This window comes from Otolemur garnettii, unplaced genomic scaffold, assembly GCF_000181295.1.
Source record: "Otolemur garnettii isolate 467f Iridium unplaced genomic scaffold, OtoGar3 scaffold00108, whole genome shotgun sequence".
Lineage (NCBI taxonomy): Eukaryota > Metazoa > Chordata > Mammalia > Primates > Galagidae > Otolemur > Otolemur garnettii.
The window spans coordinates 6,313,654-6,339,219 of NW_003852503.1; the positions used below are offsets into that span (position 1 = coordinate 6,313,654).

Sequence of the window (25,566 nt, forward strand, 5' to 3'; positions counted from 1 at the left end):
TGATCTAGTCTTGCATTCCATAGAAACAAAATTACAAATGTTCCAAGGCTGCAGTCCACTTCTTTCAAGCAGAAGAGCAATCAGCTTCCAGCTCGGCGTTAAGCAACCGCTGGGCAGAGAAACCAGGCGCGGCTCTGGAAAGAATCCACGTTCCTATGGCAACTTCGGACCGCCGCACGTTCCCGCGCTGCCTCCCGCCCGACGTCACTTCCGGTGTCACCTGTGTGGTTACTGGGAGCCGTAAACAAGGTGCGCAGCATCTGCAGAGCTGTCGGGATGCAGCAGAGCGGAGCGGCTGGAGGCCGTGGCTGCGCGCTCTGCCCGCTGCTGGGCGTCCTGCTCTTCCAGAGTGAGTGCGCCGGCCGGCTCCGCTCCACTTCCGGCCGGGGGGTTAAGAAAGATGGTCGCTTTTCCGGTTCCGGGGGGGTGGTCTCCGGAAAGCCCCCGCTGGGCTCCGGGAAGGAAGGAGGGGGTTGGCTCGCGGGAGGATGTTATCTTCTTGCCGCTGACCGCTGAAGGGGGTTGGGAGGATGTCAGCCCTTGTCTGGGCCTTGGGAGCTGGACCAACCAGCTCGCGTGACTTAGCGCCATATTCTGGCGCTGGCTGAACTGATGGGACCCCAAGAGCTCTGGCTTTGGGAGTCCCTGGCGTTTACTTGTGATGAGATACCAGTGTTGACGGCCGGGGTTTCGTGCGCTGTATACCTTGATTAGACAAAGGCCATTCTGTGTTCAGTAGTTTGACCCAGGAACTTTGGGAAACAAAATACTGACTGCTGGTAATTTTGGTTTTTGTAGGTGTTGTCAGGGGGTATGAAATAAAACGTTAGTCTCAGAAGGGATGGAATGTGATATCGTTTATAATCGAGAAACATTGTTGAGGAAAAAGCAACAGCTTTAACACACTTTTTAAATAGTACAAAAAGGGGCCTGTCAATTCTGTTAAAATGTTGATCTATTAACTAATATCAGAAATACAGTATTCACACTATGACATAGTCTTAAAATTTAGATACGTTTTGCTTTCTTGAAATTTCAATTTGCATAAATTTCAGTCCAATTTAATTACCTTCATTTTGGGGTGCGATTATTTCTGGGATTTTGTGTGTCTGTGTGCTTCCTCCTTGAAAATGAAATATTAATATTAGTATAGCTAGCCTTAGAGCAAATTGTTAACTTAAAAATTTTTTTCCTCTGGGTAATGAGGATTCTGAAAGGAACTTTTGATATTATAGAAAGACTTTAATGACATCAGGTGTCCTAAGTCTTAGCAGGTAAGGCTGGAAGTTCTTATTTAACTGGTGACTAATATTCATGCTGCCAGCACACTCCCTGAACCCTCCCAGCTGCCTGTGTCGTTGTTAAGTGTCCAGTTTTTTAGCATAATTATTTTGCAATATAGTATTTAGACTGGCCTGCTGTCACTCCAAATAAATCTACTTCTCTCTCTCTTCTTCTCCCTCTCTCCCACTCTTACTTCCTCCCTCCCTTTAATTTGTGTGGGTACTGCAACACACATATGGGAAATGTTCAAATATTATCCTATTGAGAAAAAAATTTCTAGAAATAGTGAATGATTTCTTAAACCTAATGTCATTTTGCATTGAAGATTATCTGTCAAATCCAGCAGGCCAGATCATCCAGTCAAACATTTAAAGTTGATTTTATGATCTCCATGTACTTATTACTTGAATAGCTCTTTTGTCTTTTAAAAAAATAACAGCTTTATTGAGATATAATTTACATGCCATATGTGTACAGTTTACTCGTTTAAAGTACAGGCAGTCCCCAGGTTATGAATGAGATAGGTTCTGTAGCTTTGTTCTTAAGTTGAATTTGTATGTAAGTTGGAACAGGTACATTTATCTGTTATCTGCAATAGCCTTGTTTGTAAGTGCAAGTTGTATGTAAGTCAGATGTTTGTAACTCAGGCATTGCCAATACAATTCATTGGCTTTTTAGTATAGTTACAGTATAGTTACGATTATTACCACAATTAATTTTAGAACATTTTCATCACTCCAAAGAGAAATTCTGTTAACAACTTTTTGTCCCAACCCCTGGGAACTACCAATTCTTTTTCTATGGATTTCCCAATTCTGGACATTTCTTATAAATGGAACCATGCAATCGTGTGCTCTTTTGTGACTGGCTTCTGTCACTTAGCATGTTTGCAAAGTTCATCCATTTTTTGGTTTTACTTTTGAATCTATTAGGTGATAGACTTTGGTTTCATACCTGTGTGTAATTGCCTTCCATTCTCAAAAATAGAGCCCTGCAAATTATTAGTTTTCTTGAATTCTTCTGAGGTTGTAAGTCTGGACCTGCTATATCAATTGTCTAAGTATGCAGAAACAGTACACGAGGGAGCCTAGGGTTCTTACACTTTTTTCTTCTTCGTTTAAGTATATCATTATATGAATCAAAGATTGTGAGACTTATGTTTTAGAAAATGAGGTGAACGAAATTGGGAGCTTGGTTTCAACATATTTATTTATTTAGTTTCTTCCAGGTATAAGATTACTTATGTGAAAATGTGACTTTCTTCTTTTTCCCCTAGATTAAAATTTTTGTTAATTATTATGACTATTTCTATCGCTGGCTGCTTTTAATCTGTCAAGGAGACCTTTTAATTCAGGTGAAAAGATAAGTATCTGTAAGAGGATAAGGCCTAGGAGGGATGTTTCTGAATGAATTAAGAGTGGGCGGGTATTTTTCTCCTTCTGTTTTTGTGAGTGGAGGAGACAAGCTCTCTGACATCTATTGATTTTAAAACACTTTTAATTTCAGTAGACTATGTAGAGAGAAAAGTACACATATCTCAAGTGAATATAGCTGAATGAGTTTTCAGAAACTGAACATACCTAAGTAACCAACACCCAAATTAGGACATACAGAATATTCCTGATATTCCAGAATCCTTCCTTGTATTTCCTTCCAGTCATTATCCATTCTCCTTTACAAGGAGCCAACATCCTGACATCTAACCATGTAGATTAGTTTAGTTCATCTGTGGATCTTATTTTTCTGTAACATTTAGGACTCACTTATCCAGTGTTTGGATTTCAATAAAGTGACTTGAAATATTGATTACTTTGTGGCAAAATGATGCTTGTAAATATGGAATTCAGATATGTTAATGAGGAAGAGGTTGGTAGGTAAGTAGCTTGCTATTATTCAGTAACCAAAATTTGCTCTGAATGTGTATTTTTATGATTGTTTTGTAACAACTTTACTTTTATTTTTGTTGGTTTGGTCCAGTTGGATAAATATTACTAAGCATCTGCAGTGGGTTAGGCTCTGTTTTGATGAGCTTAGGGTCTATTGGAGAAGATAGATAAGGCAACAGATAATTTTAGAATCTTGTACTAAGAGGAGAAGGCACTACAAACCATGGGCATGCAGGAGAGATGCCCTTGTGTGCCAAGACGATAAAGGATAGATTTCCTGGAGGTGTAACCAGAGTTAAATCTTGAAAGAATAGGAGTTCATTAGAATAGGAGTTCATTAGAGTTCAAAAATTCTAGACAGAGAGGACATATACAAAGCATGGAGGCATTACAAAAGTTTCCAAGCAAGTTTTCTGAAACTTGATTGAATTAACTTTGAGTACATATTGACCCCAAACATGTTTCTGTTATCAGGAGGTTGGTGTGCTGCAGCCAGTTCTTCCGACTCTCAGAGGCCAATTAGTACATCTCTTCCTAACTGAACATTCAAGGACTTTATCTTTGTAGCTTGAAATTAACCATTGTAGGTGTATTTGCACCATAGAAATTGTCCAACTCTACATATCAGGGCTTTTTTTTATTTTGGTAAAACTTTTGTTGTGTATGAAGAGACAACTGGGTGTAATGTTTGGTTTAGGCCAATGTGGGTCAGCTTCAGCTGCAAGTAGGGTCAGTTGCTAGTTATTTTTAGTTTCCTTCCTTCCCACTAGATTAATTTACTCCCCCCTGCGGCCCCTCCCCTCTTCTTTACTGTCTGGGAAGCTGACTCTATAGATGGTCATTCAGGCTTTCTTCCTCTGCTTCCAGTTAGGTTTGGCCAATGGAAGTCATTGGCAGGAGACTGGAGGGCAGGAGAAGAGAGAGGCAGATATTTCTTTCGTGCTCCATCCCTGTCTTAGTGTCACGGTCTATGGTGCCCACGTCCCTCTAAAACAATAGCTCCACTCACACCAGGATCTACTAACACCATTCCTTCTCATTGTCCCCTCAGGTCTGGGGTTCATGCCTTTGTTGGTTCCCTTGACCCTGGGAAGAGTCCCTTTGGAAAGTCTCTTTCCTTTTGTGAAGTGGCCCCATTCTTCAAAATCTCAGCTGATTGTCCCTTTGATTTCCTGTCTGGCCCCTGATTGATAGGATCATTTTCCCTCTTGCTTGTGGTCTCCATGGGAAAGGATAGGCATCGTAGCCATGCAAAGAAAATCTGAGTATTTTTAGGAAAGGAGATGAGGAGAAATGGATACTGAACTGGCAGCAAATGTATATTTACTACATCTAATTTGAGGTTCTGTGGTGGTGATATTCAAGTGGCTGAATCCAGTAACATCTGAACACTCAGAGGCAGATCATGGCTAGAAATATAGATTGGGAAATCATTAGCCTATTAGTGGTTACTGAAACTATTTTTAATTATTATGGGCACATAATAGTTGTCTATCTTTACAGGGCACATGGGATATTTTGATACAGACATCCAATATGAATTAATAAAATCAGAGTAATTAGGGTATCCATCACCTCAGTCAGTAATTGCTAAATCTATAAAAGTGGATGGGTTTATCCAAGGAGAACACGTAGAGTGACCATGGGCTCAGGATGGAGCTTAAGGAACACCAGTGTTTACAGGATAGGTAGGAAAGGAGATGCCTTAGAGATTTAATTTGAACTGTTTGAGATGTGGAGAGTGTGTGTGTGTGCGCGTGCATGTGTGTATATAATACAGGGTGGAGAGTTGATTGGAGTGAGACTAATGAGATTCTGATTTATAACTATAACCCAGATCTCTCTTTGATCTAAATTAGAGGTTGGCAAAACTTTTCCATAAAGGACCAGAGAGTAAATATTTTAGACTTAGTGGGCCACATAGTCTCTCTTGCAACTAATTACTCCATTCTGCAACAGTCATAGACAGTATGTAAACAAATTAACATGACTGTGTCCTAATAAAACTTTATTTATTTATTTTGAGACCAAGTTTTACTTTGTTGCCCTCAGTAGAGTGCAATGCTGTCATAGCTCTCTACAACCTCAAACTCTTGGGGTCAAGTGATCCTCTTGCCTCAACCTTCCAAGTAGCTGGGACTACAGGCACCTGCCACAATGCTCAGTTATTGTTAGGGATGGGGTCTTGCTCTTGCTCAGTCTGGTCTGGAACCTGTGAGCTCAATTAATCCACCTGTCTCAGTCTCCCAGAGTGCTAGGATTACAGGCCTGAGCTATTGCACCTGACCTAATAAAACTTTATTTACAAAAAGATGTACCTTTTTTTAGCTGTTTGCTAGGAGAACACTTGATATATTGATTGGCCAAACTGGGTACCAGCAGAACTGAGTGTAGGTAGGGTCAATTGCTGGTTATTTTTAGTTTGCTTCTCTCCCACTAGATCCATTTGCTTTCATTTGGCCTGTGGGCCTAGTTTTCTGACCCCTTCCCTAAACCAACTGCTTCCTTGGCATTACCCCTTGGGTGTCTCAAAGGCATCTTGAACTCATGCAGAATCAAACTCCTTGCCAAGCCTAGTACTTTTCTAGTCTTCTCTCTCTCAATGAATGGTATCACCAAGTAGGTAACCCAAGTCATCCTTAGCACTTCCCTTTCCCTGACATGCCACACTTGATCTTGGCCAAAGGCGGAGAAGCACATCTGCTCTATCACTAATTCTCATTGATTTTACCATGTAAGTATTCTTGTCTTCTTAGTTCTGTCCATGTCCACTGCCACCAACTTAGTGCAAGCTTCCCTTCTTTCCCACTAGACTATTACAGTAGCCTCCTCAGTCATCTCCCGACATTCACTCTTGACTCCTATGTGTCTTCCCTAAAGTGATGTTTTAAAAATTTGAATTTCATCATGACTCTTTTTACTCAGTTCCACACTTAAGTACTTTCCATGACTTTGATTACCCTAAGGATAAAGACCCAAACCTCTAAGGTCCTGTCTGGTTGGTTCCTGTTCCCTCCTGGCTGTATCTTACTCTTCTCTCTGTCTCTCTTTCATGCTGTGTTGCTGCCTTCCTGCTTTTTAGTTCCTTGACTGACCGTTCTTCCTGGGGTAGGACCTTTCCACATGCTATATTCTCTTCCTAGAATGCTCTCCCTCTCTTCCACTGTTCCCCCTCCTTCAGATCTTAGCTCAGAAGATCAGGGAACCATCCATTAACCAGTCTCCTCTCCCTCCCCCATCATGGAAGGCGCAGTTCTCATGATCATGCTTTTTGTCTTTCCTTCATATTTGTTATTGGGGCTTGTAATTATGCATTTGTCTTTATGGTTATTTCATTAATACATCAAACTTCTGCTGTATTTCCAGCATCCAAGGGAGCGTATTTGTTTTGCTCACGTTTATCCCCAAACCTACAATAAATATATGTTTGAAGAATGAGTGAGTGAGTGAGAGTATTGCCATGTAAGCCTCGAGATAGAAGCTTCCAGAAGGAAGTGGTCATAGCTGCAGAGGGGTCCAATGGAGGAAGGCTAGAAAAGTGTACCTAGAGTTTTTGTTCCTTGGATTTTGCAGTTTTAAGATAATGTGGTGTCCTTTACTAGTGAAGTGGAGTCCAGTTAGACTGTAGAGTCCAAAAGTGATGGGAAGGGAGGAAGTGGAGACCTCAGGTATAGATCACTCTTTCACAAAGTTGGCTTAGAAAGGATGGAGGGTAGTGGTTGGAAACTAGAGTAGTATTTCAGGGCTGAGGAATGAGTGCTTTTAAAAAATTGCTGACTCAGTGCCTGTAGCGCAGTGGTTACGGCACCAGCCACATACACCGAGGCTGGCAGGTTCGAACCTGGCCCGGGCCAGCTAAAACAACAATGACAACTGCAACAAAAAATAGCTGGGCATTGTGGCAGGCACCTGTAGTCCCAGCTACTTGGGAGGTTGAAGCAAGAGAATCGTTTAAGCCCAAGAGTTGGAGGTTGCTGAGAGCTGTGATGCCACCGTACTCTACTGAGGGTGACATAGTGAGACTCTCTGTCTCAAAAAAAAAAATTGCTATTTGTTTTTTAAGAATGGGGGAGACTTCTGTGTATTTAGAGCAGTGATACTCAACTGGTGTGCCATGGCATGCTGGTGTGCTATGGAGGATTTTAGGTGTGCTCCAAAAAATTTTAAAGGCCATTAATTAAATTATTTTCAAAAGAAGTTTCAAGCACAATAAATATATTCTTTTTTTCCACTCTATTTTTTTGATCTACATAATTTAAGTGTGCTGTGGAAGTTTAACTAAAGGTTCAAGTGTGCCGTGAGATTAAAAAAGGTTGAAAAACACTGGCTTAGAGCCAGAGGAGAGAGCGGGGCCCTCCTGAAGGGGAGCAGTTGAAAACCACAGAGAGGATTTTTCTGCTGAAGCAAGGCGTGGAGGGATGGATGGGGCAAAGGAGAAGGGGTTGTCCTTGCATAGGAAAAGGGACATCTCATCCTTTCAGGCTGGAAGGAAGAATGGCCGCAGATGCAGAAAGGCGTATATGGGGGCGGTCTGTGTGGTCTCAGGTCTCTTGAAAAAGTAAAAGGGGGAGGCGCCTGTGGCTCAAAGGAGTAGGGCACTGGCCCCATATGCCGGAGGTGGCAGGTTCAACCCAACCCTGGCCAAAAACAGCAAAAAAAAAAAAAAAAAAGTAAAAGGGGACATTTTCTTCTGAGAATGAGGGGTTTGGAGGTTGGTAGATGACTGGGGGAGAATGACAAGGACTCAGGGAATCATGGACTGTGAGCTAAGCAAGAAGCAAGGCCAGTTAAAGATTCGCCAGGTCTCCCGAGGGCTCAGCTGTGGGTGAAATTCATGAATTTCTGATGGCAGCTGTCTGTGGAGGTGTGCGATTTTTCTCCGGGAGAGTATGCCAGCCCCATCTAGGAGTACGCATCTAGAGGGAGCATTTCCTGAATGGGGCAATGGAAAGAAGTGTAGGGGAATTCGGAGTGTTGGGAATACCATAAAAGAAGGTGATAGGAGGAGAGTGGGTGGCTAAGGAGCACTACTTTGTTCCTCTGCTGAAAGTTTTGGTGACCTGTCCACCTTTTTTTCCTCCTTAGTCTCTTTCTGTCTGTTCCCCTCCCTCTGAACGTTTGCCCTGAAGGTCCTTGCATTTAATGAAGGAAATAGCCTATAAAAAGTAGGTGCAATTAATGGCGTCGGTGCCTGACAACATTGTGAACTTAGGGGAAGAAAGAATCACTTCCCCCTGATTTAATAGATGAATGATTCATAAACCAGCTTTAACAAAGGGAGGAACCCAGGCAGTGCCTGTGGCTCAAAGGAGTAGAGCGCCGGCCCCATATACTGGAGGGGGTGGGTTCAAACAAAACCCCGATGAACTCCATCGGGGAGTCTGGGAAGGCGTCACAAAGTGGGCAGATATTTGAGCTGCAATTAGAAGGTGTATGAGCACTGGGGATGTGTTGTGGTGGGGAACAACTCTGGAGGGACTGGTAAGGATGAAAAGGACCATGCAGACAAAGACGTACTCAAGATAAAGGCACAGTGGCTTGGAAGGTCACAGTACATTTGGAAAATGGCAGGAAATTGCAGGCGTAGCGAAGGAGATGGGATAGGTAGGTCAGCAGAGCGGTAGAAGTTTGGGGTCACCTTGTCCCTGTTTGGATTTTATTCCGTAGCCCAATAGGGAATGATCGAAGGTTTTTGAAGATGCAGTGTTCATTTTAACACTAATAGCTAAGTTGTTATTATCGTTAAGTTGTTATTCCAGGTACTAAGCTTTAATATGTTATCTTTTAAAATTATAGTGGATCTTCATAATGATCCAACTGTGATGAGGAGTTCTTAGTATTTTTCCCAGTTACCAAGTGAGGAAGCTAAAGCTTGAATGGGGTAGATAACTGTGATCAAGGTCTCCCAGCCAAAAAATAGGTGAACTAGAACTCAAATCCAGGTCTGGCTAATTCTAAATCTACACGTTAAATCTCTTTAAATTCATTTCCACCTTCCATTTTTAAGAACTGGATCTTGAGTGATGAATAATGATTTTTTCATATCGATGGGTTAGAGTAGGGGTTTAAAAGGGTGGGAACTGAGGGGTAAAGGCCTTTTAGGCAGAGGAACAGCCTTTGCAAAGACACAGAAGGAATGAAAAGTTTAGCCGGTCAAAGTTGTAAGGCAAGCGATGGATGAACCTGAAGTCATCTTGGTCTTTAGGATGGGTCAGATTCTTATGAGCTTTTATGAGTGAGCTCAGTCTTGGTGTCCTCCTTTTAAGAGGAATGTGGACAAACAAGATTATCTAGAGAGGAACTGGAAAAATAATTGAAAGCAGGCAGAGGTACAGGCAGTAGAACTAATGACTCATAACTGTCGGAGACAGGAAAGGTTGACGGTGTCGGCAGGACTGAAGACGTGTCTTGATGATGGTATCTAACACGCACTGAGGACTTGCTGTGAGCTGGGCAGGCTGCTCAGCCTTGCACGTGTTTTAACTCTTTTAATCCTTACCCTGACCTTCTGAGCAGTGCTATTTTCAGTCCCAGAAGGGTGAGGAAACTGAAGAAATACAGCAACTTGCTAGGCAGTTACTGTATTTGAACCCAGACCCTCTGGCTGAGGGTACTGTGTGCACAATCACTACACCAGCCTGTCTATGCAGAGGGATTTCTGGTTTTCAGGACCGTGTATGGGTTTGTTCTCTGAAGCTTTGCTGCTCTGGGCCAACAGAAGGGTCTTCTGGCCTTGAAGGTGTCTGAGCATTGGGAATGTGTTGTGAGGAGGGAACGACAGAAGGATTGTTTCATTTAGGTGGAGAGGAAGCAGGAGAAACAAGGTGCTGGTGACTAATTCCCTAAAACATGGCTCCCTGGTGAAAGATAAGTTTCTACTTACTGTTCTCTGAAAGCAGAAGGGATTGGCCAGAAGAAAGTACTGGCTCTTTAGGGAGATGGAGTGTCAAAGTGACTGGGGAAAGAATACCAACAGCCCCTGGTTATGAACGAGATGGGTTCTGAAGGTTTGTTCTTAAGTTGAATTTGTATGTTTGTTGGAACAGGGACATTTACCTATTACCTGTAATAGTCTCCTTCGTAAGTGCGAGTCATATGTCAGTTGGATGTTTATAACTTGGAGACGGCCTGTAAGGCTCTAGAGCAGTGATTTTTAACCAGTGTGCCCTGAGAAAATCTTAGGTGTGCCGTGCAAATTTTTAAAGATCATAAATTAAATTATTTTCGAAAGAAGCACAGTAAGATAGATTCTTTTTATGACTCTTTTTTTAGTCAACGTAATTTAAGTGTGCCACAGAAGCTCAGCTAGGGGTTCGTGTGTGCCGTGAGATAAAAACGGTGGAAAAGCACTGCTCTGGAGGGTTTAAAAATGCTATCTTATTTTTATACTGTAGAATGTATTTACTTATTCCATTGTCTTCCCCCTGATTTAATAGATGAATGATTCATAAACCAGCTTTAACAAAGGGAGGAACCCAGGCAGTGCCTGTGGCTCAAAGGAGTAGAGCGCCGGCCCCATATACTGGAGGGGGTGGGTTCAAACAAAAGGAGGGACCCTAAAAAGATATACAACTATTATATACTCATAATAATGAACAATTTAAAGAAAAGAGAGGAAAACTAGATAGAACCTGGGGCAGTTGTTAAAAATTCTTAGAAAAAAATGTTTGCCATTCTTGTTATCTCTTCTCATTTTGCCAGGGATTGAGGTGGTGGTAGCTTCATGCCACCATGGTGCTGAACCCAAGATAAGTCCCTTAGACCACAAAAGCTGCCGAATTCCCGGAGTATATGTGTTTGTGTGTGTGTGTGTCTTGTCTGGTGGAGGAACTGAAAGAGGGTGGGTGATGTCACCTTTTAGTTTGCTGGGGGCAGACCACATGTTTGTACTTAATTGAACCACAAGTCTGTGTTTGGAAAAATACTGATATGACCAGGTTTTCTATTCTATCTAAGCAGGCAGTCTGTGATTTAAGACTGCAAAATGCTAAAAATGCTTTCCTTGATTAATGCATACATCAGCTCCTTGTTCCTCGTGGGCCTGCGTAAGAAGATAGTTATGTCTCTGCCTTTTTGATGAGAGCCCTAAAAATGATAAATAGCATCTCTGTATTGTTCACTTACATGCATGTAATCCATCCAAATGAATGCGTTTTTAAGTGTTTGGGCTTGCTTTTATTAGGTGTTCATATCGTCCTTTCCTTGGAGATTCATGCAGATGCCCATGTCCGAGGTTATGTTGGAGAGAAGATCAAGTTGAAGTGCACCTTCAAGTCAACTTCAGCTGTCTCTGACAAGCTGACCATAGACTGGACATATCGCCCTGCCAGTAGCAGTCGCACAGAATCAGTAAGTGTGTACTTTCCAGAAAGTTTCTCTGACTCTCCTGTGGTCAACTTGAGGAATCTTTATATTACAAGTCATGTGAGTCCTTCTCATCTTAGAGCAGAAGATGGGCTTCAATTTAAATGGAAGGAAATAGGCTGGGTGTGGCAGCTCACGCCTGTAATCCCAGCACTCTGCGAGGCTGAGGCGAGTGGATTGTCTGAGCTCAGGAGTTCGAGACCAGCCTGAGCAAGAGTGAGACCCCTATCTCTAAAAAATAGCTGGGCGTTGTGGTGAGCACCTGTAGTCCCAGCTACCAGGGAGGCTGAGGCAAGGGCATCATTTGAGCCCAGGAGTTTGAGGTTGCTGTGAGCTGTGATGCCACGTACTCTCCCGAGGGCAACAAAGTGAGACTCTGTCTAAATAAATAAATAGAAGGAGATGAGCTTTTACACTATCTGACATTCCTCTGGTCATATAAGGCTTTTTATTCTTCTGCCTAAGCATCTTGTAAATAACTTGCAGGAAAAAAATTGTCAGAAAGTCAGAGGAAACGTGGTTTAATTTTGTTTCCTCTGTTGTTTCTTTTTGCATAGTTTCATAGATTCATCTTTAGGCCTGATGTGCAAAAAAGGCCACCCCCAGGACTGTTAGCTAGGAAAATACAGTAGGTCCCGGGCACAGACATCCTTTCTCTTAAGGCTGCTCATTTTCTGTTATAGGTTGTCTCAGTGGGTGGGTTTGTTTGAGAATCCATGCTCTGCGGGTTTATCTTGGCATTTCCAGTGTGTAAACATCTGCATTGGTTTATACAGCTGCTTTTGAAGGAAAGGGGGGTACCTTGTGTCGGGGTCAGATGCCATCGGTGACAGCTGGCCTCGCCACATACTTTAGTCACACATATAAAACACAATTATGGTCCCAATCCCATTGTGGGTATCTAATTGAAGATTACAGTGCTATAAAAACTCTCTTTATGCTCCCAGCAGTATTATCCTCAGCTCAGGACAGATGTTATTCAAGAACGTGAATGTCACAGCTGTATATATAAGATTGCATTTTTGAAAGTAAGCTGAATTTATGGATTGTGTTTTCTTCGTTGGAAAACTTTCTCTTTGATTGTAATGTATATGCTTTGAATTCTGTTTTAGGAGCCATTGTGGAATGCCACATAGCGTGGAGGGAGGTAGGCAACTCCAGTGAAGGCAGCGAGGCTGTATTCGTGGTGTCTTTTTTTCTTTAGACTTGAAACAGGTCACTTTATTCTGAGTGGTGAGGAAACTATGGCTGGCTTTATTTGGCTCTCCCTCCTTGGTCAAAAGTAGGACACAGCAAGCAATGCAGAGCTACTTGGGTCAGAAACCTTGAGTGCAAATAGCAGTTTTCTCTTAGCATTGCTCTCTGTGAGGCTAATCAGAAAATTAGCAAACTCTCCCAAGTTAGAATTAAAGTCACACACATGTTGAAGTTCTGTGGTTCATCAGTTCTGTGGTTCATCATTCTGTCAGATTAATCAATTTGCAAGGACTTGAATATCATGAATTTAACATGAAATTTATAGGTTAGATTCATCTTTTTTTTTTTTTTTTTTTTGGAGACAGAGCCTCAAGCTGTCCCCCTGGGTAGAGTGCCGTGGCATTACAGCTCACAGCAACCTCCAACTCCTGGGCTCAAGCGAGTCTCCTGCCTCCGCCTCCCAAGTAGCTGGGACCACAGGCGCCCACCACAACGCCCGGCTATTTTTTGGTTGCAGCCGTCATTGTTGTTTGGCGGGTCTGGGCTTGGGATTTGAACCCGCCACCTTAGGTGTACGTGGCTGGCGCCTTAGCCGGTTGAGCTATAGGCGCCGAGCTGTTAGATTCATCTTAAAGGATACACAGCAGGCTTTGTTTTGTCAATAAGGAGTTTCATACTCTTTTACACTGATGTTGATAATCAGTGGTAGGCGTCCTTTATCTCCTCAAAAAATGGAACAATCAGCGACCATCACACGTGTTATTTCTTACCATCTGTGTTTACCTGGAATGTAAGTTCTGTGAGAGTAGGGCCTGTGCCTGCCTGGCTCCCACTGTGTCCTTTTACTTAACACAGTACCTAACCCATTCTGGGCGTGTGCCAAATATTTGTTGAATGAATGCATGAACAATTGAACCAATAAGATTGAGCACCTTCTCCGTGAAGTTGCTCTTCAAAATTGGGCAATTCAGTGACTATAAATGCCTGGCTTCCTAAGTGGGAAGTTACTAAGTAAACAAAGAAAGAGGAAAGCCTGTGTCTTGCACAAGAGAGAGAAGTCATTGTTTTATAGTACCCGCCCGGCCTGGTTCCAGGTATAATTAGGTGCTTTTGGTGAGGCAGTGTCAGAGGTTACCAAGTCTGAAGCAGCATTGTTTTAATTCAACATACATTCATGGAGGACTTATCATGCCTGTGACATAGGGTTTGTATTAATAGCCGAGATGGATCGCTTGAGAAAGTCTGAATTCTATTACACTCTCTTGGTGATTTTGTCAATAAACAGAATCTCCCATTTGACACTTGCTAGGTGTGTACCTTTGAGTAAGTCACTTAGTTTTTTGTTTTGGGCTTTGTTTGTTCCCCTCTTCGCAAATTTGGAACAATTATGCGTGTTTCAGATGGTTCAGTGTTGTCATGAGGCTCAAGAGAGAGATGTGTGGAAGTCACCGCAGGCTATAAAGTACTGTGCAAGAATTAGATGCCACTTTAAAACAAGGTTTCTCCGACTTGGCACTGTTGACCTTTGAGGTGGATGACTCTTGCTGTGAGGAACTCTCCTATGCATTGTAGGATGGTTAGCAGTATCCCTGGACTCCACCCACTGGATGCCAGAAGTTTCTCTCCCCAATTCTGACTACCAAAAATGTCTCCAGACATTTCCAAATGTCTCCTGAAGAGTGAAATTGCCTCTGGTTGAGAACTAGTGCTTTGGGACTTTAGGGAGAACTGAGATTCAGGGGTTAGGATCCCAGGATTCTCTCATCGGGCCTTTTTCTGATTACCATTTTTATTATACTATCACCTTACCTGTAGGATAGAGGTAGGAAAAGCATTAAAAAATGGCCTAGGCTCGGCGCCTATAGCTTAACCGGCTAAGGCGCCAGCCACGTACACCTAAGGTGGTGGGTTCGAATCCCCAGCCCGGACCCGCCAAAACAACAATGATGACTGCAACCAAAAAATAGCCGGGCGTTGTGGCGGGCGCCTGTGGTCCCAGCTACTTGGGAGGCAGAGGCAGGAGACTCGCTTGAGCCCAGGAGTTGGAGGTTGCTGTGAGCTGTGATGCCACGGCACTCTACCCAGGGGGACAGCTTGAGGCTCTGTCTCAAAAAAAAAAAAAAAAAAAAAAAAAGGCCTAAACGGAAAAAATAAATCCCACCACGATACAGTTGTATTTTATTTCGAATCTGCTTAGCTTTACTTGTTCATTGCATTTTTCCAATTAACTTTTCCCCTCACGGTGTTGCTTTCTTAGGTTTTTCATTATCAGTCTTTCCAGTACCCAACCACAGCAGGCACATTTCGGGATCGGATTTCCTGGGTTGGAAATGTGTACAAAGGGGACGCATCTATAAGCATAAGCAGCCCTACCATAAAGGACAATGGGACATTCAGCTGTGCTGTGAAGAACCCCCCAGATGTGCACCATAATATTCCCGTGACAGAGCTGACAGTCACAGAAAGGGGTAAGCAACTGCCACCAACCTTCTGCAGGGCTCGGCCCGGGTTCCTTCTGGAGAGCTCGGTGAGAGGCAAAGTTCTATCTTTGTAAGCCAGTTGGGTCAGTGGATCGTTGTGTCCAAATCGTTTTTCTGCCATCCTGATGTGTCTGTCAAGATACAGTTTTTATCTTTATCTTGAAAACTTCAAATATTGTCATAGTTTTTCCATTATCCCTTTTTCATTTTCGCCTTAGGTGGCCAAAGGTCTTGTGGAATGTACGGCAACCCCCTGAGTAAATAGAGGGTGGTGGTTTCTGTGCCGTAGACATCATTCCAGTTTCCCTAATAAGGGAACTCCCAGTTAAATAAGATAATTTTCTTGCCTGTGTCTTAGAAGGATGCCCTCTAACGATGGGGCGAATCTCTTCTGTGATACAGAGAGCAGTAGTTTCCTTTTAGTGTGAAACAGGAGGAGAGTGGGTTAAGGACTCCTTGGTGGCTATTCAGTGGTCAATCTAGTCCTCAGTGGGATTTGAATCCAAGATCTAGAGATGCAGGATGGTTCATTGTGGATGCCTTGTCATTTCTCAATTCTTCATCAAGTTTTCCTCACTCCTTCTCTTCTACCTTCTCTCTTCCCTCCCTTTCTCTTCCCTCTTTCCCTCCCTTCCTTGTCTTCCTCCTTCCCTCTCCCTCTTTCTTGCTTTCTTTCTCCTTCCTCTTCTTCTTTTTTAAAAAGAGAATAACTTGTAGATTTCAATGACATGAGCACACTCATGCGGCTGGAAGGAATAGAAACTGATACAGTTTGTTAGTATGAAGCTGGTGCCTTTAAAGAAAATACCTTTTTGATCCAGTCATTCCATTTTCTATTTTATCTTAAAGAAGGAGAGATAAACATGAAGATTTATGTGCCAAGATTGTCATCCTAATACAGTTTACAGATACAAAGAATTTGAAACAATTTGAATGTCAAGATTAGGGAATTGAGTCCATAAATCATTCAATATGGTAGAAGGATATGGCAGCCATTAAACAGCCCATCTGGAAGCAATCATTAAAATATCTATCATATCATAAGTTTAAAAGGAGGTTAGAAATAGTATATAAAATATGATCCATACTTCCAAAAATATATACCCCCACCCAATACCCCTTGATTGAAGATTGAACAGCTAGATACCAAAGTGTTATTTTGGGGCAGTGGGATTATGGGTCAATTTTTATTCTTCACTGTACTTTTCCGTTTTTCTACCCTTTTCACAAAGATACGTTCCTTCTGTAATCAGAAGAAATATGAATGTGAAAGTAGAACCTGGCTCGTGTTGCAGGATGCACTCTGGCAGGCCCTCGCCTTCACCTCCTCTCTCTCCACCCCCAGGTTTTGGCACCATGCTCTCCTCTGTGGCCATCCTTTCCATCCTCGTCTTTGTGCCCTCCGCAGTGGTGGTGGTCCTGCTGCTGGTAAGAATGGGTCAGAAGGCTGCCGGGCTGAGGAAGAGGAGCAAGTCTGGCTATAAGAAGTCATCTATCGAGGTTTCAGACGAGTAAGTCCAGCTGGGGCCCGGAGCAAAGAACTCATTTCCTCTTCAGGGACTCCCAGATCCCTACATCCACCACCTTCGTTTTTTTCCAGGACGAGTTTAGTTCTGCAGTGAAGTTTCTTTTTGAAGAGAATAGCTCTGTGGAGGAGGAAGAAAAAGGAAGGTTGGAAGCGAAACTTGTGGATAGGAATTTGGAGGGAAATGGAGGCGTTGAGAGTATGGTTCTAGTCTTCTCAGAAGTCAGATTGTACAATGTCATGGTTTTGAATATAAATTCTGAAGTAGATAATTTCATTATTACAAAATGACAAGGACATTCTAAGTTAGTTATTTTCTCTTCTCCTTGTTTTTTTTTTGCAGTTTTTGGCCGAGGCTAGGTTTGAACCCGCCACCTCCGGCATATGGGGCTGGCGCCCTACTCCTTTGAGCCACAGGCGCTGCCTGAGAAGTCTTTTTCTTTTCTTTTTCTTTCTTTTTTTTTTATTAAATGTTAGCTGTGTACATTAATGTATTCATAGAGTACAGTGTGGTGTTTTCATATACAATTTGAAATATTTTCATCAAACTGGTTAACATAGCCTTTATGCCATTTTCTTAGGTATTGTGTTAAGACGTTTATATTCTACTTTTAGAAAGATTCACTTGTACCCTTGAAAGATAAACCATAGTCTTTTTTTTTTTTGAGACAGAGTTTTACTATGTCACCCTTGATACAGTTCCTTGGTGTCATAGCTCACAGCAACCTCCAACTCCTGGGCTTAGGTGATTCTCTTGCCTCCTGAGAAGCTGGGATCACAGTGCCTGCCACAATGCCTGGCTATTTTTTGTTGCAGTTTAGCCGGGGTCTGGTTCGAACCTGCCACCCTTGGAATATGGGGCTGGCGCTAAGCCATAGGCACTGCCCCAAAAATGATTTGAAAAAGCAGGATCAGTTCTTGTTTAGCATATGTTCTGAAGGGCTGAATGGAGTGTGGTATCAAAAGGATTTATTAAACTTTATTATGCCAATGAGCATTCCCTAAAAACAAATGTACTTAAAGAAAATAGTAGCAAAAATCTACTAAAAACCCCTGTTGGTTTTCTAGTGTTTCTGTACTGGGGGTTCTTAACCCAGGGAAGAAAGGTCTACATTGAGAAGGTCCCCAGTTTCCCTTCTCTGTGTGTAGATGAGTGTATGTGCATCTATTTAATGGAGAGAAAGTGCCCCGTGCCCTTTACAAGGAATCTGTGGCCCCTAAAAGGTAAATAATTCTTTTTTTTTTTTTTTGAGACAGAGCCTCAAGCTGTTGCCCTGGGTAGAGTGCTGTGGCATCACAGCTCACAGCAACCTCCAACTCCTGGGCTTAAGCAATTCTCTTGCCTCAGCTTCCCAAGTAGCTGGAACCACAGGTGCCCGCCACAACACCTGGCTATCTGTTGGTTGTAGTTGTCATTGTTATTTGGTGGGCCTAGGCTGGATTCAAACCCACCAGCTCTGGTGCATGCGGCTGGTGCCTTAGCCACTTGAGCTACAGGCGCTGAGCTGTAAATAATTCTTCATAACAATGCTAATGTCTAGTTATTTCTAAGCATGTTATATAAAACTTTTACCATCTTCCTCTAATACATTGTTTCCTGAACTTTCTTCTTATTCACCTCCCATTCTAGTTATAGTGAGTTTATTTTTCCCCTTAAACACACTATACTTATTCAAATCTCCTCACTCTCCACCATCAATACTTTTCTCTTGCCTGGAATGCCCTCAGTGCCTCACTTGCTTACCTGGAAACTCTTTGAATGTCCTCCAAGACCCAACTGAAATAGCCCCGCCCCTTGAGTTTCTTTGAGTCCTCCAGGGAGAATTAGTCACTCCCTGCTCTCTGCTGCCACAGCAGTTTGATCTTAACTCAATTAAAACATTTATCACATTGTATTATAATGTACTGGTTAAATTTTCTTTTTCTTTTTGATTTTTTTTTTGAGACAGAGTCTCACTATGTCACCCTCAATAGAGTGCCATAGTGTCACAGCTCACAGCAACCTCTAACTCCTGGGCTTAAGCGATTCTCTTGCCTCAGCCTCCCAAGTAGCTGGGACAGAGGCACCCACCACAATGTCCAGCTATTTTATTGTACTTGTCACTGTTGTTTGGCAGGGTTTGAACCCGCCAGCAAGGGTGACATAGTGAGACTCTATCTCAAAAAAAAAAAAATTGGGGCCTTCCAATGTGGAATATCTTATTGATAAAAGATATCAAGATACTGAACCTGCCAGGCCTGGTGTATATGGCCAGTGCCCTAGTTGCTGAGCTACAGGTGCCGAGCCTATACTGGTTAAATTTTCACAGGTCCCTCATTCCATGAGGTTGTGAGCTCTTCACAGGCCTGAGATTATCTATCTCTTTATCTGCAGCATAGCACAGAGCCTCAGACATTGTCCGTGCTCAGTTCCTTTCTGAAGGAATGATTATGACTAGCTCCTATTTTCTGAGCACTCACTGTGTGTTGGAAACTATCGTATGTGTTTCAGATGGGTTTCTTTTTTATTTCTAACAACTATGCTTTAAGGGTAAATGGTACTATCTGCATTTATAGATGAAGAAACAGGCTGTCGAAACACAAGTCATTTTTTGCCCAGTCACCTAGCTAGTAAGTGGCAGAACTGGAATCTAAATGCAGCCATGTCTGATACTTGTGCTTTTAACCATACTGAGGACAGTGATGATTCAGGTCTGGTGTGTCCTTTCTCTGCAGCACTGACCAGGAGGAGGAAGAGGCATGTATGGCGAAGCTGTGTGTCCATTGTGCTGAGTGCCTGGTAAGTTCAGGCCATTCCTTCTGCTACTATTGACAGCTCACTTTCCTGCTTACTTAAGGGGGTCAATCTTTTGCCTTCTGGGGCAGCAGAGGATATGCAGGTAGGTCTAAGCAAGGTATGAACCAATGTCTTCCCCTAAAGCATAGCGATTTTGGGGGACCCCTACTAGCTATAGCTATGACTTCATTTTCTATCGTGTGGGCGTAGAGTGGTATTCTTAGGTTAGGGGAGAGGGCTGTATGGAGCAATCTGTGCTGGTTGACTGAAAATCTTGAAAGAAGAGTGGCCTCTGCCCCTGAATTTATACTGGGAGACTTGACTGACTGGATCCAGATCCTGAATTTAACTTTTCTGCTGAGAGCCTTGGTATTTTCTAGGGAGTTTAAGTGATATAACTTTTTGGATATCTTGATGTCTTTTATCAATAAGAAATTCCACATTGGAAGGCCTGAGTTTTTTTTTTTTTTGAGACAGAGTCTCACTATGTCACCCTTGGTAGAGTGCCGTAGCATCACAGCCCACAGCAACCTCAAACTCTTGGGCTTAAGTGAATCTCTTGCCTCAGCCTCCTAAGTAGCTGGGATTATAGGCAGCAGTCACAATGCCCAACTATTTTTTTGGTTGCAGTTGTCATTGGTCTTTAGCAGGCCTGGGTGGGGCTGGGTTCAAACCCGACAGCCTTGGTGCATGTGGCTGGTGCCCTACTCACCTAAGTTTTGATTTAAATCTCAAAAGGCTATAATCCCTCTTCCTTTGAGCACCAGCAGTGACTAATAAGCTTGTGTGGCTGTCCTAGGATCCTAAGAGGAGGAAAGACTTTCTGATGTGGTGAAGTTGGAAACAGGTCAAAGCAACTTAACAATCTAATATGAAATATACCTGTCACTGGAGGGCTTAAAATTGACTCCCCTTTGTACTTATTGCCAAGCTTGGCACTTGGCCAGATGATCCCAGCCCAGTGTTCTTTTTTCTTTTTCTCTCATGAACTTGAATATCAGAGGTCAGATGAGAGAACGGTTGATAGTGCCAGTGGAGAGGATCTAATACCAACCCTTCGGGGTGTGTTAATGTTCATATGGCTATTATTCACATTTCAGACATGAATTCATCCAGTGGTTATTTATTGAGCATCCAACGTGTGCCACATGCATTATTCTAGGTACTTAGGAAACAGCAGTGAATAAAACTGATAACAATTTCTACCCTCAAAGAACTTAATATTCTTTGCCTGAAATATTCTTTCTCGTCTTTTAAGAAATAGTTGAAATGTCACCTTCTCTTAAATTTGGGTGCAAACACTAGATTTTTAAAAAATAAGTCAAATATATAGTATGTCATGTATCCGATGGTGCTTAATGCTATGGAGAAAACTAAAACAAAAGGGGGGTGGGGGGGTTGGATAGAGGGTGTGATATTAAATAGGATGGTTAGGGACCTGGGGGCGATGATACTTGAACAGGCACCTAAAGGAAGCAAGCTTTATGGTTATTGTGCCAAGAGTGTTTCAGGCAGAAGAAATGGCAGGTGCAAATGGCTTTGAGGAGGGGTCGTGAGTGGCCTGTTCTAGGAATGGCAAGAAGGCAGCGTGCCAAGAATGAAGAGAGCGAGACCAAGAATAGTGTTTGTTTAGAATCAGAGAGATAATGTGGCAGCCAGATCTTATGGAACTTTATAGAAGATTACAATGACCTGGGCCTCATGCTTTTAATCCATTAGAGGGATTGAGAGCTGATGCGTATTTTAAAGCATTACTCTGGCTCTTGTGTTGAGAATGAAGGGTAAGGGACAGTCAGAGTCAGAGAGCCCAGTTAGGAGGTATTTGCAATAAGCCCGGTGGGAGAAGATGCTGGACCATGGTGGTGGCAGTGATAGAAGTGGTAAGAATTGGTTGTACTCTGATTATAGTTTGACGGTGAAGCCAAAAGGGTTTACTGATACTGCATGTATATGTGCAGAAATGAGAGGGTCAAGGACAATTCCAAGGTTCTTGACTTGAGCCACTGATAGAGTAGAGTTGCCACTTTCTGATATATGGAATTCTGTGGGTGGAACAAGTTTTAGAAGGAAGATCAGAAGTTGCATTTTGGGCATACTATGTTTGAAATACTAAACTTCCACGTGGAGCTGTGGAGTAGGCAATTGTGGGTGTGGAATTCAGCAGAGGGGGTTAGGAGCTACTGGCAGATAGAGACTGATAGGGACATTTCCACCCAGGAAATGAGTGTAGATAGAGAAGAGGTCAAGTGACTGAGTGTGGAGCTCTCCAAGCTTTCTAGGACGGGGCAATGTAGAGGAATTAGTGAAGGAGGCTGAGATGGATTATTCAGTGAGTTAGGAGGGAAGTCAGGAGAGTTTGGTATCCTGGGAGAAGTGAAGAAAGTGTTTCAAGGATAAGAGAGAGATTAACTGTCAGTGCTTCTGAGTCAGGTGAAGTAAAATGTGAGATTACTGTTTGATCTGGTAATGTGGAGGTCAACAGTGACCTTAGCAAAGGAGGTTCAGTACAGTAGTGGAGAAGAAGCCTGCCTAGGGAAGGGTCAGGAAAGATGCAGAAAGATGCGTTGGAGTCATGGGTATCCACAGAAATTCCAGAGTTTTGCTGTGGAGAGAGCAGAGAAATAGGGTAATAGGTAGACGGAGGTGTGTATCAAGAGTTACTTTTCTTTTTAAGATGGGAGAGATTGAGCGTATTTTTATGCTAACGGGAATGATCAAGTAGAGAAGGACAAATGGATGCTACAGGAGAGAAAGGGGGAGAATTGCTGGGGGTGACGCCAGGCTCTAGCGCACAAGTGGAGATGGCCTTAGCAAAGGCAGCGAGGGTGCGTAACAACAGTAGGCAAGGCCAAGTAGGTGGGCCCAGGTGCTTGTGAGTGGGCAAAAACCATGATGGAGCTTCTGGAAGTTCTCTACTGATCACTTCTCTGTTTTCAGTGGTGGGAGAGAGCGAGGTCATCAGCTGAGAAAGATAGCCAGAGGGTAAGGTAGGAAACAGTCATGTGAAATAGGAGAATGAATGGACTAGAGAAAGGTGGCCTGCCAGGTAGAGCTAGGGGCCCACTTGAAGTTAGGAGTAATGGCTATGAGTTTGAATGAGAAGAGTAAGAATAATAGTAATAGGAGCTCATCTCAAATGAGTGCTTACAAAGCGCCAGACGCAGTTCTAAGCTATTTACATATTTTTCTCATCTGATTCTCAAAACAGTTCCATGAGGTGTATGTCTATTATCCCCATTTTATACATGGGGAAACTAAGGCTTAAAGAAATTAAATACTTTTACGTAAGGTCACAGCCAGCAAAAGTTGACGCTAAGAGGTAGCTCACTCCTAGCCTCAACTTCTAACCACAACCCTGCACATTCTGCTGTAGACAGGGACCTGTTCTTGTGTGTTGAGGTTTTAAAAGATATTCACAGAAGTAAAGAAAATTGGCTCGATGCCTGTGGCTCAAGTGGCTAAGGCGCCAGCCACATACATCTAGGGTGGCGGGTTCGAATCCAGCCCGGGCCGCCAAACAACATGATGGCTGCAACCAAAAAATAGCCAGGCATTGTGGTGGGCACCTGTGGTCCCAGCTACTTGGGAGGCTGAGGCAGGAGACTTGCTTGAGCTCAGGAGTTGGAGGTTGCTATGAGCTGTGATGCCACAGCACTCTACCCAGGGGGACAGCTTGAGGCTCTGTCTCAAAAAAAAAAAAAAAAGTAAATTACCAGGGCTTCAAAGTGGAAATTCACCCAATATACACTCATTATATTGAGGTTGTGATGCTTCATGGGAATTTAGGTGTGTTGAGCCAGTGGTATGTCACCGTTGTCTCCTCAAGCCAAGTTCCATTTGGAGATCTTAACATGTGGTCTTTAAATTCTGACTGGGGTATTGTACTTCATATTCACAATACACCTGCTGTTCTTTCCCCTCCAGGATTCAGACTATGAAGAGACATATTGATGAAAGTCTGCATGATCTAAGAAGAATCACATAGTAACAGATAACATCCCATTCCACCGGCAGCTAAAGCCTCTCAGAAAAGTGAAGCTGGCCCGGACAGCCTAGAAGATCTGGAGGTCATCAGTAAAGACTTTAGGAACCTTTTTTTTTTTTAGACAGGGCTAGAGTGCAGTGGCATCATCATAGCTCATTGCCTCACTGTGACCTCAAACTCCTGGGCTCGAGTGATCCTTCCGCATCAGCCTCCTGAGTAACTGGGACTACTGGTGTGTTCCACCGTGCCTAGCTAATGCTTGAATTTTTTGTAGAGACATGATCTGGCTATGTTGTTCAGGCTGGTCTCAACCTCCTGGCTTCAAGCGATCCTTCTGCCTTGATCTCCCAAAGTGCTAGGATTACAGACGTGAGCCACCGCGCCCTACAGGAAGTGCTTATTTATTGAAGAAAAAACATTCTTGTATTTATAAGCTGCTCAAAAACTCTCAGAAGAGACTCATGACTTCCCCTTTTAATAAGTTATGTTCTGACTGAATGAAGAGATTCTTTTCCTGAGAAAAGAGATACTTTGGGGTTCTCCTTTGCTCTCGAATGTATTACATGTTTCCTTCCAGTTATTTGAAGGAGAATTCTGAATGTTTGCCACAGTCCTGATGCCAAGATCATTTTTAAGTGAAGTGGAGCTTGTAGCTTCCTGGTGTGCTACCAGACACAATGTTTGTTTGGGAGAGATGTTCTTTGTTTTTTTGCTCCGTGCACACTTTTAGTTGTGAGTTAGTATAAAACATACACTCATTGGTTCAGCGGCCTCATGCTCAATGGTATTGTATTTCGACGACTTGCAATGTCTAACCTGAATTTCTTTAGAGTTGGGAGAATCAGGAGTCATTGATTTGCTTTGACTGGGTTTTTAAAGTATTAAATAAAGTGTCGTCAAGTTACATTTAAGGAAAGGAACGGGGAGGTAGAGGAATTCTTTTCTCTCATCTTGTTACATGCAATTTGGGCCAAGGAATCTTGGTTATTTTACTTTCTTATCGCGAAAAAAATTGTGGTTTCCTTTTTCACTTTTCAGGTTAGAGGCAAGAAAAACTCTTCCAAAACTTTTGAGTGGGGGCTTAGAGAAGACTTTAGCCGTTCTTTTCAGTGAAATCCTCTTTTTGGTTCTTCTTCAATACATTTTTTTTTGTTTCTAAAGTGTACCCAAGTATGAGTAAACTATGGTTTGTGCAAGATGATTTTACATAATACTTGAGATGAGGAAGTCGTGTTGTACATAACCTGTCCTTCTCCCTGTGCTCTCTCCATACCCTATAATAGGTTCCTTCATTCTGCTCTATAAATCTATTTCCAATTTTAATTTCCATTAAATTTTCCATAAGCCACTAACACATATGTGTGATATGTCAGGAAGGATTAACAGTGTCTACTTAAGTCATTCTCTGTAACAGTGTCAGGGTTCATGTCTCCATTAGAAGAGACCAAAATTACCCCCGCCCCCATCTTCATTTTTTCAAGAGGCTGGTCCCTTTTTATGATTGTTCATTAGGTGACTCAAGAGGTTTCCATATCACAACGTTATAGGCTATGTTATTTTTGAAGAATCACCTGCCTGTCTATTTTTGGCCAAGATCCAATTTTTAAAATTGGGGTTGTTAGACCCATCTCATAGGTTTGACTTGGCCTCTTGGCCAACCTAGTCCGCAGACTCGAGAATCTAGTGAGTCATTAGACATTATGATCTACCATAGAATAAAGAAGCAGAAGAGGCAAAGGCAGGGTTGGCAGTGTACCCCCCGCCCCCCATGGTTAAACCTCATGGTTCTTCAGGCCCTTGTGAAGTATGTGGCCAATCTCACTCCACCATTTTTGACACCTAAACAGAAGAAAGCCATTTCAGCTATACTAGTAAATAATTTGGGCTCTTAGAGATCTGAAAATAGAGAGTCTAATCAGGAGATGGTTTTTTTGGTGGGTCCTTGTTTCTCTGAGAAACAGATGTTATGGGAACCCAGTGAAAGCCACATCCCATTGAAGAAGGAACCAGTTTGGCTGGGCCTGCTTGTAATTTCCCCACAGGTGTGTTGTGAGGTTTAATGTGGTAGA

The 25,566-nt window shown here is 42.7% G+C and overlaps 1 protein-coding gene across 1 annotated transcript; it reads left to right on the forward strand.

The window, feature by feature from the left end:
- The first annotated feature begins 209 nt into the window (after positions 1-209).
- MPZL3 (myelin protein zero like 3) lies at positions 210-23,619 on the forward strand. The gene is made up of 6 exons (XM_003796857.3): positions 210-349; positions 11,353-11,519; positions 14,989-15,199; positions 16,557-16,722; positions 19,452-19,515; positions 23,437-23,619. The coding sequence occupies exons 1-6, from the start codon at positions 277-279 to the stop codon at positions 23,461-23,463; spliced, it is 708 nt and encodes a 235-aa protein (XP_003796905.1). The 5' UTR covers positions 210-276; the 3' UTR covers positions 23,464-23,619.
- Positions 23,620-25,566: the final 1,947 nt, after the last annotated feature.

Coding starts and splice junctions, on each gene's coding strand:
- MPZL3 (XM_003796857.3), top strand. CDS start 277: ATGCAGCAGAGCGGAGCGGCTGGAGGCCGTGGCTGCGCGCTCTGCCCG. Junction 15,200..16,556: donor GCTGACAGTCACAGAAAGGG/GTAAGCAACTGC, acceptor CTCCACCCCCAG/GTTTTGGCACCATGCTCTCC. Junction 16,723..19,451: donor TCTATCGAGGTTTCAGACGA/GTAAGTCCAGCT, acceptor CTTTCTCTGCAG/CACTGACCAGGAGGAGGAAG.